General features: G+C 34.8%; 1 protein-coding gene across 6 annotated transcripts in view; it reads left to right on the forward strand.

Annotated features, from left to right (window-relative positions):
• Positions 1-12,767, forward strand: part of FOXP2 (forkhead box P2) — a 405,613-nt gene that overhangs the window by 280,984 nt on the left and 111,862 nt on the right. For all 6 annotated transcript variants that reach the window (XM_059847131.1, XM_059847129.1, XM_059847125.1 and 3 more), the window contains one exon: positions 1,331-1,420. In XM_059847131.1, the coding sequence (XP_059703114.1) occupies positions 1,331-1,420 (90 nt within the window). Of the gene's footprint in view, positions 1-1,330; positions 1,421-12,767 lie in introns of those variants that run through there.

Raw genomic sequence — 12,767 nt, forward strand, 5'->3', positions numbered from 1 at the left:
CCCTCTCTCTGTCTTTTCATAATTGATCAGGGGATGACTGCCTTCCCTGAGGGTTAAGACGTGGCAACTTTTTCTGTTTGCTCAGCATCTCAATGCAGTAGTTCAAACATTGTTCACACCAGCTGGCAGTGTAATGCCATATGCACATCTTGTCAAAGCAACTGTTGTCATGGATACTAGAAACTATCTTAAAAACCAGCTCATTTGAGTCTAATCAAAATTGTACCTTTCTTTATCAGTTGAGAATCTTTATTATTTTAGGGAACATTGATCAAATGGCATTTGTTGCAGTACATTCCATCTACAGTAGGTTTTAATAACAGAAATAATAGTGTGATGTAAAGCTATAACTGCTATTTATTGAGCTGATTTTTCTAAGGGGAAAAAATGAGTTCTCCAGGTAGTTTCAGTGGAAATGTTTTGAATCACGTTTTTTGGTTTTGCTGGTTTTTTTTTTTTTTTTTATTTCTAAATAAGTACCACTTTATAACACTTGACATTTTAGAAATAATTTTATAGGGAAAAATAATACAGATTAGCATTCTTCGGGTAGGTAGAATGTTTGATTACATTTCATATGTTTAACTGTATTTGGCTGAGTTGGAATGAAAACGTAAAATAAATGAAAACATCTTCTATTTTGATTGGTATACTGTCATCCCTGAGCCTGATCTGGTTGGTTGAGTAATAATTTCTTTGTTCTCTGATTTTCCTAAGAATGCAAATTAAAACCACTCATTTTTATTTGGCATTAAAACTGTACTCTTTTTTTTTGTCAAAGGAGAGGTTTCTCCTTGAATTGTAAGTACAAAAAGTGTTTTTAATCTTCAATGAATATCCTTATTAATTCACTTTCAAGATAATCTGATGTTGATTTGTCAAATTTAATTACAGCTTCTGGTAACACTTGAAGTCTACTTGCTTTTACTTCAAATTGTAATACGAAAATGCAAATTGAATGATAATTTGCAAGGGAGTGGGCATTTTAGTTGAACACTCAAAGACAAGTTCCTTGTGGAAATGAGGCTATTGATGCAGTTTATGATTTTTCCTCTTCAAGCACTTCAAACAAATTAACTTTATTTCCTGCAGGATTTCATGTACATCCATAAATTCTAGTGAAGTCTTATATATATACTTTCAGAATATTTTTTTTAATGTTTCAAGTAAAAAAAAAAACAACCCTGAAGTCTGAAATATAGCAAATACAAATCGAATAGGAGGGGATTTTGTTCATTCAATCGGACTTTTACCTACAATTAGCAATGAGTAACTGATTTCTTTCTAGGAATTGGTCAAATTTATTAATTTTTTTTTTTTTTACTTATAGGCACTCCAGGCAGCAAGGCAGCTGCTTTTACAGCAACAGACAAGTGGACTGAAATCTCCTAAGGGCAGTGAGAAACAGAGACCGCTGCAGGTTAGTAAAGTCTCCTTGCTTTTGGGACCTTAATGTCAGGGACGAGTGCCAGGCTCGCTGACACGTGCAGTGTGTGGCAGTGCCTGTCCTCTAAGGCGTGTGAGTGCATATCCACATGCTGCTGGTCACAGGCTTCTTGCTCTGACTTCACAGGGAAAAACCACTGCAGGATACAAAAGCCTTTTGTGCCTGTACATGCTTAAAAGGTCTGAGACTGAGTCTGAGTTCAGTAACTGTGGTACATTAATTCTTTATAGACATGTTACAAGATTGGTATGTGACTTTTATACGTACGTGGTTTAAGTTGTAAAAGTATGTTAAGACAAGGAGCAAAACAGTATCTGTGGAAAATAAAGAGAAAAGCTAAATACCTCACAGTTACTATACCTAAGTGACAGAGAAGTGTTCAGAAACTTAACCAACACAAGTGCATGAAATTATGAAAGCTGCTTCTGCCATTAAAAGAAAAAAAAATGTCGTGAAATTTCACATAAGGAAGTAGTTGGGATTTGGATTGTGAATGAGTAAACAGAAGTTCTGCTATTGAATAGTTTTTTTTAAATGCATTAGTAAAAACATAAAGAGAGTTTTATTCCTAGGAAGTTTTATCAGTATGGTATTTTATGAGGTATCAATCATTTAATCCTAATGCAGAGTTCCATATCAAATTGCGTGCTGCTGACAAAAATGTTCTGTCTTGTATATAGACCAAATATGGGTGCTTAACTGCAGAATTACATTTTATTGCAGACCATTTTATTTTGTTTAGGAAATTAAAAAAGTATAAATCCTACCATTCTCTTCCTCACATCTATTTTTCTGGGTGTGCATTTATTCTCTCAGGACTTCCCCTGTTTTCTGATGGAGTAGGGTGTTTTTATCTCATTTTTAGTTTTTGTCATGCATAATGGAGGACCCCAGGAACTAGAATGTATTTTGTTTCTCCACCAGGGAAATGTTGTGAAATTTGTTCACTTGTGCAATTTCTGAATGTGATTCACATTGTCTCCTTTTCTTTGTGAAACTTGGTAGAGCAGTGGTGGACACAGCAAAGAGCTCCACATTCCTGATCAGCTCTTTTCAAATACACTTTGAAGGTTTTATTTATTTGCTCGGAACCAAACAAGAATTTAGGAATATGATTAAAGAAAATGGAAAAAAAGAAAGCATGACATGACGGCATCCTGCTGTACTGTAGTTGTAGTCCATTCCTGGCTGAGGCTGAGTCCTGGGACCCTCTCAACCTCCCACTCTTCACCCCTGACTCTGCTTTGTAAGTGCAAATTCACATTTGCTTTGTATCAAATACCTTCTGCACTGAAGGCACATGAGAAGAGTAGCCATAAAGGTAGAAGCTCATAAACTATGTGGGTTTTTTAAGTGTTTAAAATGGAATTAGTGACCTTGAAGGGTTGAACCATGAAAATGATTTATTTAATGAATATTGTGAAAGTGCTTCATTCTGCTAGCTCCTCATTCTGAAAGATAACATGGGTTGTATAAGGAGTGTACAAGATCCATCTAGCCCTCTGTTCTGTCTCTAAATTGGCCTGCATCAGGCAATAAGGAAAGTATGTGAAACAGGTATAAATAATGGTATTTTCCCAGTATATGTTTTCCATATTTTTCTTCTTACTTTAATCCTCCATCTTTTAATCCAGCACAGTCCAGGAGCTACTGACTTCTCTTTTCACATTCTCCACCCATTCACATACTTTCTTTTCAAGGTTAAAGAAGTCTGGGGGTGCACTGTTTGTGGTAGGCAGTGTTGAAATGATAGAAAATGATGTTTGGAGTCAAAGACAGAGCCAGAGGATGATGAGATGAAGAGAGGGAGTCTTGTCCTTTCATGCTCTTAAAGCACTAGCTATGGCCTGGTGCCCTTTGAATGCTAGGGCTTGATGTGTTGGTGCTGTATCACTTGTTTCCCAGGAGGCGCCAGCATCTCATGAGTCACATCTGAGAGGCAGGAAGAAGAAAATAAAGCAAACAGCTTCATTTTCAGAATTGTTACATGCGCCCTAAAGTCTAGATTATTCCTTATGTTTCCAACTTTTTCTTTCGTCATCAGTGTGTACACAGTGTCTCTTTTTGGCCTTGAACACTTCATTTGGTTCATTTTTAAAGGGGACGAAAAATGGAATTTGCTCCCAGACTTTGGTTTTATGTATCAAATATCATGTAAATTCAGGTATGAGCACAAGCTACATTTTAGCTTCCTTTTTTAGTGAAAAGAATGTATGAATGTTTTGGACATGAGTCCTTTGAGCTTTTCTACTTCTGTCTCCTACTGTTCATTGTTCATCATGTAGTGGGAACTCACATTTTGATCATTGCCTTGCCCGTTTGACCAAATACTGTCATAAAATTGTACAGCATTATTATTATTTTCTTATGGCAAATTTAATGATAACTTTGGCCAAAATCTTCTAGCAGTAGAAATTGCTAAATTTGTATAAGCTTTATAAGACAAAATTGAAGGTTATAAGGCAAAAATACTTGTGTTTGTGATTGAGAAAACAGACTTCTCCCAATATTTAAAATACTTTTGAATTAGTGCATATCTAATTTCCTCCATTTCAGAGCAATTTTATAATCTGGCAACTGTGGATATGTTAGAATATATTTATAAATCTAGTAAAAATGCAATAAAACCTTTAAAACTAGCTCACACATCTACAAGCAAATGTGGCTATTAGGTAGGTAAGCCTTGCCATGCATCTCATGTTCTGTAGTTTGATGTAAAATATTCTACTGTTTGATGAGACAAAAAGGAAAAAAACTAGTATTTATTTTAGTGGCCATCTTTTTTTGGGGGAAAGTAGCATATGGTGTTTTTATGTATGTTCTCTTTGTTGTTTCATAATGCATCAAGTATTTTAGTGACTTACAGCACCAACTAGCTAATCAGCAAGTTGAAAGCTGATTGAAGAAACCTTCAAATTTGTGTCCTCAACTTTACAAAAAGAGGGTGTTGGGTAAGTCGTCATGTTCTACTGTGCTTTACTGAGGGGATGTCTTTAGGGGAACTGCTGAAATTTTCCTAGAATAATTTGAGTGTCTTTTGTATCCTCATGAAAAGCCTTTACAAATGTACCACTCACTATGTGATCTATTGCAAAAGTGCAGAAGTTTTTGTTTTAGTTTCTTGTGCAAAAGTTACATTTAAGTCGTAGTTATCCTGTATTTTCAGGACGGCAGGCTTATATTTAGATTGCGAGTTAACAGAATACCTGCAAAAATTGCAGGTTTAGATAGATGCTTGTCTTGATCTACTATTACTTTCATTTACATTTGTCTGGGTTTCACACTGCAGATGGCATAACCATTAGCATGTCTTATGTAAAACAGAAGAAGAGAAACATCCCTTTGACAAGCTTGAGTACCAATTGTGGTAGTGATTTTACTTTCATGTATAGATATCCGAATAAATGTATTTGAAATATGTTTATATATGCCATTCATTACACTGATGCACCAATTCAATGGGTCCAATCAGTACATACATTGATTAATGACATATTGCAAAATAGCTATGGAGGGTTTGTGATCAGAGTTGAGGGCAATGTTAACCTGAATATGATGAGATAATAGCATTTACTATTTCACTGTGCATCCAGTAAAATATTGCTGTAGTAAGATTAAGATTTTTGTAGTGCTATTTTTTGTTTCAGAATATTTTTCTTTTCTGTAGAATTGGTTATAATAGTAATCCATGGTGAAGCTTACTAATTGCTTTCAAGGATTTCTCTCCTTATCAGAAAATTTCCATAGTAGGCATAACAGGAAAAAAATGTCACCTTGGCTCTTAGAACATGTAGTTCCTTCTCCTAGGGCAGAAAGTCACTGTCCATAGAGCCACTGAAGAACCTGGTATCATCTAGTGTGAGTTTTAATACTGGCAGCTTTGTTTTCATGTAACATTTACAGTCATGAGCAAGAGTTGAGGTTCTTCAAGAGCTGTGAGAGCGCAAGCATAACCCAGAGGTAAATGCTGTCAGTTTTCTGCCATTGGTGGGTATTCGTGTACAGCATTGCAATTATTTCCCTTCCAGGTAGGCAGTCTCTATGCTGAGACTAATCTGTCCATGATACACATGCTGTTGTTGTCTGCATGGAATGGTGATATGCACAGTTATAATTCTATTTGTTAGCCTAGTTGTTTCTATTCCCAGTAATGTCTCTAAAGGAGTAGTTTTCTTCACAGAGTCAGACTGTGAACATCATGTCGATGAGAATAAATAGATAATTATCTTCAGCCCCATAGTTTAATGTATCTACAAAGAATTGGTTAGATATTTTTTCCTTCAGGCTAGGAGAGTTGTTGTTTCAACATCAGTACAAATGCATTCTATAAGAGGATGGCATGTCATGAAATCGTGACTCCTGGAATCAAAGGGTTAATCTCAGTGTGTACCAAGCCAGTTGTATAAATATCATGCTGTATGGAGTGTTGAGTTGTTATGGTAAGCTTTGTTTATTTAGCATAAGCACTTCACTGAAGTGTAATAATTTGATAAAATTTGGGAAATGTATGCGCTTAAGTTTAATTACTTAATTTTTATATCATTGGTGAATACCATCAGAAGAACCATTTTTTTAAAAGACACTCAAAATGCAAAAATTTAGCATGAAAATTTAGCATGAAAAGATATTCACAGTCTCTTTTAACCCACTCTCCTTGCTTTACTCTCTTCTAGTTTGGTCATCTCCCTTTGGATCCTCATATGGGCCTGAGTTTAAAATTCATTGCACATAATAAATAAGCAAACATATCATTAATATTGTAACCTTTAGTTACTTTTTTTAAACATATATAAGGACTTGATGAGAGATGAGAAATAGGGAATGTGGGAAAAAAGAAGCAAACCCCACAGCTTTTAAATTATATCCTCTGATTTAATGCACTTTGACTTCAACCGTGCATGCTTAATATCAGTCAAAAAGTGCCATTTTAAAAACAGAAAAAAACTTGTTACGGTTGTAACTTAGAGAGTTTTCCTTGCATTACATTGAACAAAAATAGAAATAAATCTAACTGGTTTAAAACTCTTTTTTTTCATAAACTGCATGTTACATATTTCTGTTTATCTAATGCACGCTGCTAAGCATAAGAAGTAGGAGGATTTTGTGGATGGTAGAAAACACTGATATAGAAAGATGCAAATGCATAATATGTAGTGTAAGAGGAGTATAGTGATAAACAGTCTTTCTCCCTCTTGAGTATAATTCTGGAGGAAATGTGTGGCCTACATATAAGCAAACATTGAGGCTTGGGGTAAATTAAATTTGGAAGATAGCGGCTGGAAAATCGTCAGTCCCATTTTCCCTTGTAAGTCTATTCGGAGGAATATGCAGTTATCCTCTGACGTGCAGAAATTTGCATCAGTAATACCCACTCTAAAGACAAGGATAACCCCAAGAGATGGAAATAAGGCAAGGAGTTATTTTTATGTAAGGTGTAGGGGGAAGGGAGAGGAGAAATATCCATGTTCAAGCCTATATGGTGTAGAAAACAGGAGTTCTATTAAAGAAGAGGTATAAATACAATAATAAAGAAAAAAACTCAGGACATTGTTTCTTTCATTTACAGTGGAAGTGTCAGTATCACAAACTTGCTGAGTAGTTCTTACTTAAATAGATAAAACTTGCTCCAAAGACTTACATCCTGTTTTTGACAACCTTGTCTGCTCATGAAAACCCGTATTTTGCATCGTGTTCTGTGTTGCTGTAAAACCTTCTAATAACAGATTTACTTTAAGTCGCATTTTACTCTTGAAAACTCCCAGTATTTAAAAAATACATCTACTAAGAAAGTGGCACTAGTTAGTATGGTTTGTTTTTTAGTTTAAAGTACATGTGCATCACCTTGAGCAGTTATCTCTTATTGTCATTTTCAGGAGTATAAAATATTCCAGCTAGCCTTATCTTTTTAATATGGTAAAATTTTAACTATCACTCTTCTAACAGAATTTAGCACATAATAGAATTACCTGTATCTAATGGAGACAAAAAAACCCACAAACAACTAGGTGATGCAGAGATCACCGCTTTATCCTGACAATATTGTTGTAATATTATAAAATATTTTGGGTTCAGAGGAAAGAAGTATTATACAAGTTCTGTTTACAGGTATTGAATGTGCAGAATACTAATTAGGATTATTATGTGATCAGGGATTTCAAGAGGCATTTTAATGTTGAACACATGTCTGTGCAGAATCTGATGTGTCAGTCTGTTACTATGACTGTCCAGGAATTATCACCTGCATCACTGGAACATCTTTCCTTTCCCCTTTCTTCTTGATTCTGGTACTTCTGGAGAATTAGGAGTAGAGGGAGGACACACAGTCCAGTTCTTCATTCAGATTCAGAAGGACAAACCTTCAGAGACAGTGTCTAGGTCTGTTCAGAGCAGCTTTTATATGGCAGACCAGCAAACTCTTCCTTCCCCCACAGTGGAATGTGCTGCCTGTCTGACACCAAGAAATAATGTTGTGTATGGGATGAGAGGCCTGTTTTTTACATTCTGAACTGTAGGAATCCCCAAGGACTACTGAGAAGCTGATTTGCCTTCTTGAGCAGCTGGAAAGCTCTGTCCCCCTGCTGTCCCTCCCAGCACAGCCAACACGCACGGCTGCGACTGCTCCTCTTGGGGCTGTGTTTGTAGTCCCACTGCAGAGCTGGGAGGTGGAGGTTCCCTTGAGCCACTTCTCCAGGCTCTTGCAACAGGTTGGATCAGCCTGATTTCCTTACCAGCTGGCTCACTGCCCAGAAAAGCTCATGAAGAGCTGAGAGGGAAAGTGTGAATGGTTCCCCACTCAGTGTGCAGCTCTATTAATGGGTCTGCTCCCAGGCAGGGCCCTAATTATGCCAGTTTAGGATCTTACCACTCAAGCAAGGCTCTCCTGATACTCTTGAATTTGAACAACACATTAGTGTATGTCGATTTAGGAATTACCAAAGGACAAAAAGACACTAAACAAAATATTGTATGAATGCTCTAGATGAGGGTAGATATTTCAGAACTGTTTCTAGTTAATTTTTTATTAAGGAAAGTCCCTTTTTTTTTTTCTTCCCACCCTCCCCAAGCCAAAGGTTTTTCTTTACACAGGGAATTATAAAGTCAAGAAAAATTTTGGACAAAACAAAAGTTCTGTGATTAAACAATGAAGGTTTTTCAGTTAATATTAGCACATGCAACTTTGCACATGAAATTTCAGTTTCTTTCCCTGGCCATTCATGGCATTCCTTGAGCTGATTACTTCACATACTTTTCAGATTAATTTTGCTTTATGAGTTGAATTATTTTCTTGACATTTTCTAATTGTTAGATATTATTTTATGATGTCATACTTGTTCAGTTGCTTTACCAAGCAAGCTGACTTTACTGAGAGTGTGAGGAGCCAGCTAATCAGGAATCTGAATGTATGCCAAGATCAACATAGGTGTTAATTTTAGTTTGCCATCACTTGGGATGTATACATGTAAAGCTGTGTTAAAAAGTGTTAAAATGATCTTAATGATCACACAGTACACAGTAATGCTACAGAAGAAAAGCATATGTGCTGATGAAAAAGCAATCACACAGTCTGGTGGAAAAGCATATCAGCCCATCCTGTTTGGAAGGAGGTTAACAATCGCCACTTTGATGTTCTAGGTCTTTTTATGCCTTCTTATGCTTCTAATATTTTCTTGAGATAGACAGATGAAGGTCTTATGAAATAGAATTAATGGCAAAAAATTTACTAAACACTACTTCAGTGCTTTACTACTTGATTATGTGCAACTTTGAAAAGCAATTGTATAATAATAATATATACAAAAGGAACTGTACCGTGTTTCAGCAACATCGATATGCTTCAAGGATCTTACCAAGAACTTGAAGTATAAATGAAGAATGACATTTTCCCACAAGTATTCACAGTAAATCCATTTGTTCAATAAATATTCTTTCTGTCTAATAGGAAAGAAAGCTTCCACAGTATTGAGGAGAACCAATACAGTAACCCAACATGTAAGAAAAAAAATATCAAAATCAACTCTGTACTGGCAGAATTGATTCCTAAACTGATGCAGCTGTAATTTAGTGTACAGATATCTATGGACTTGATGTTTAGGAATAATCAAATTTCCAAATTTAAGTAAAATATTTCTTAATAGAAGATTTAGGGTGAAATCATAGGCAAAACAATGTATATTTCTGTTTTAAGAACAGAGTAGGACGCCATGAAAATCCCTGCTTTAAGGGCATAGTATCTGAAGGGGAATTAATCATGCAAATTCAGAGGCAAATTGTGATTGATGTTGGTGTATGCAGAAAAATATCCCTTTATTAGAAATGGCTGAACCCATACCCTGGGTAAGGAAGAAAAAATGCCAATCTCCAAGCATTCCATAGCAACAGGAGGCATCTATTTCACCCACAAAAAACAAAATAGAAAGGGTTTACAGGAGGGCTGGGCTGTTGCACAGGATTAATATCTTTCAAAAATTTAATTTAGCAAGTAGATTCTAATAAATGTTAGAGTATACAGCAAAAAAAATATGGTCATTTGCTTAAGAACTAAGAAAATTTGTTTTAGTCTTATGTCTATCACCTAAATGAAAAGGGAAGAGAGAAGCTCAGTGTTTTTATCACTTTATGATCATGAATAACCAGAGATAAAACATAGGTGAGAAAAATATTACCTTAAATTTAAAAACATGCTTCCAATTAAAATAGGATAATACTATTTCTAAAATTTCAGTTTTAAAAGAGATCTTTGAGATATCATCTGGACTAATGGATATATGCAATCCACCTAGTTTCTGGTGGCTTATTGGTGTTTTAGAAATGCACTCCATAGAGGTTCTGCTGAAAGACTCAGGATTCTAGTACTGATGCCCAGAATATCCATGGGGTGAAGGTATCTCACTGTTCTGACTGTGACTGATAGCTTGGCAGGCTTGCTGTACACCTACAGTGTGATTGTGTAAATTCTGGATGCATTTTTATGCTATAAAAGTAGAAGAAAGTTTCCTCCAGAAAAGGTGAATACAGGCTGAAACATTGGGATTGCTCTGTGCAATTTGAGTCAAAAAGCCAACTTTAGAAATGAAGAAATATTTGTCATATTTCTTTAAAAGAGTTTTAAATATGGTAACATGCAACTAAGGTAAGCATGAATGAACAATGGCAAAGAAAGTTTTTCACTATGCAGAGAAAAGTGTTCTGGAACACTGTTCCAGTAGAAGCCCTGGAACCAATAGCCACCAGCCATATATTTTGCCTGCTTAAAGTTACAGCTTGACAACTTAGAAGAGGATTTACATGATGTGAATTAGAGTATTAAAACAAAAACTAAAACTCAGAAAATCTCTTCTAGTTCCAAAGTGGTGTGGTATTCTTTGTTGTTGCTGTTTTCTTAAAAAAGGTAAAGACTCATTGAAGATATTCTACAGGGATTTAAACACCTTCTTAAAGTTACAGAATTTACCTAAAACATCCCAGAGAAAATGATAGTTCATTTTTTTTTCAGAAATAATTTTTATTTTCTGCATATTTACATCCTATTGAATGAATAGAAAAGACTGAAGACTAGATAATAACTGACATTTAGTAAAATTCAGGTGGAATCCTAAATCCACAACATTTAATCTCTTTAAATTCACTTTCAGTGTATGACCATTTCAGATATTTTAATCCTCATTTGTTAGATTACAATAAAGCAATTTTATGAGCATAATCTAAATAGCTGTAGCTCTCCCATAATTAATATATTCAAGACTTTTTCAGGCTGTTTGATACAAATATGTATTGACTTCATAATTATCAGTAAAACTTGTAAGAAATACCACCAAATTAATAAATATGGACATTTTTAATAGGAAGGCATTGATTCTAAAAGTAATATGCTTTTCATGGAAATAAATATACAGAAACAAGAGACAGAATTTCTTAAAAAACCTAACTGACTTTGAAATATTTTTTTCTTCCAAAAATACCCACTTTCAGAATGTTTTAGAGTGTTTACAGTGTTGAGCTGATTGTCTCTAGTACCTGAAAATAGAATGAATTAGTCTAACAACCCACTTATGAGATCATTATTATTGCAACCATTTTAAGGTCTTTCATATACTATGACCCAATGAGTCTCAGAGTCAAGATTAAGAGAGGGGACTCTTTACCACATTAAGAAAAGTCATGCTAATTTAGCATCCCAAAAATAGTTTAGTCTAGAAATTTTTTAGGTTTTTTTCTGGGTGGGGAATACTTGATTAGAGTTCTTTGAGTGAGTATTCAGTCATTGTAATTGGGCTGGGGGGCAGTGTAATATTCCAGCCATGCCTCTAGAAGCAAATAATTATGACTTTAGAATATTATTATTTTTGTATTATTCTGTGTATTATTCTTAAAAATAAGAAACTTAAGTGCAATTGTATGAGCCTTAATAGCTTTAATAATAGTGTCCATAGAGATGTATCAGCAGCTGTTAAGACTGATTTCCTAATCCTCTGGGGCTTTGGTTACATTGCAAAGGTAAATTGTCATAGGGAAACCTGCCAATTGATTATAGAGATTTGATTTTCAAGATGAAATATTTATCTTAGTTTGTTTGATTATTAGATATTTTTGGGTTTTTGACTATAAATATAGTACACTGCTAGAAGTGCTGTTAGAGAGGTTTGAATATAGTAATGGAATCATCCTTAAAATAAATTCCAGTGTAATGAAAACCCACAAAATTATTTGATAATACTTTATTATATGTGGAATCAATTAACATTTTAGAGTGAAAACTTTAAGTAATTTTACTGATAGCCGTATTAGGACCCCTTCTTGTAGTTTAGGTGAGATCTAACATATCAGAGATGCTGTTGTACCACATAATTTACACAAAAATTGGTTCTCAATTAAACCTCCATGAATGGCAAAGATTTTAGGAGGAACTCCTAAACAGGATCCTTTTTCAGAGAAGAATCCTTGTTATTTAAGTCACTTTTCCCTCCCCCGTAAAACTGTCAACAGAAATTCTAAAAAGATTTTGAAAACCTTTGTTTCACTCTGCAGATAATTTATTATTTTTCTTGTCTTTTCCTTGGTGTTTACACATCATTGGCACAGAGTCTTTGGAATGGTGCCACAAAAATGGTGAATATTTTGTTTTCCCTCTTTTCATTCTGGGACATTTATTGTTGTGATTTTCATTTCATGACATATAAACGTTATAGTTTCAATATTGATTACTAGTTTAAAATGTGTTTTACACAAGAAGGTTATCTTTTATAGAATCATAATTCATTTGCTTTCTCTTTTAGAGAAAAAAACAGTGAGAAACTATTAGTTTTGACAAATACTGGTCTAG

The sequence above is a fragment of the Haemorhous mexicanus genome, chromosome 5, assembly GCF_027477595.1.
Source record: "Haemorhous mexicanus isolate bHaeMex1 chromosome 5, bHaeMex1.pri, whole genome shotgun sequence".
Classification (NCBI taxonomy): Eukaryota; Metazoa; Chordata; class Aves; order Passeriformes; family Fringillidae; genus Haemorhous; species Haemorhous mexicanus.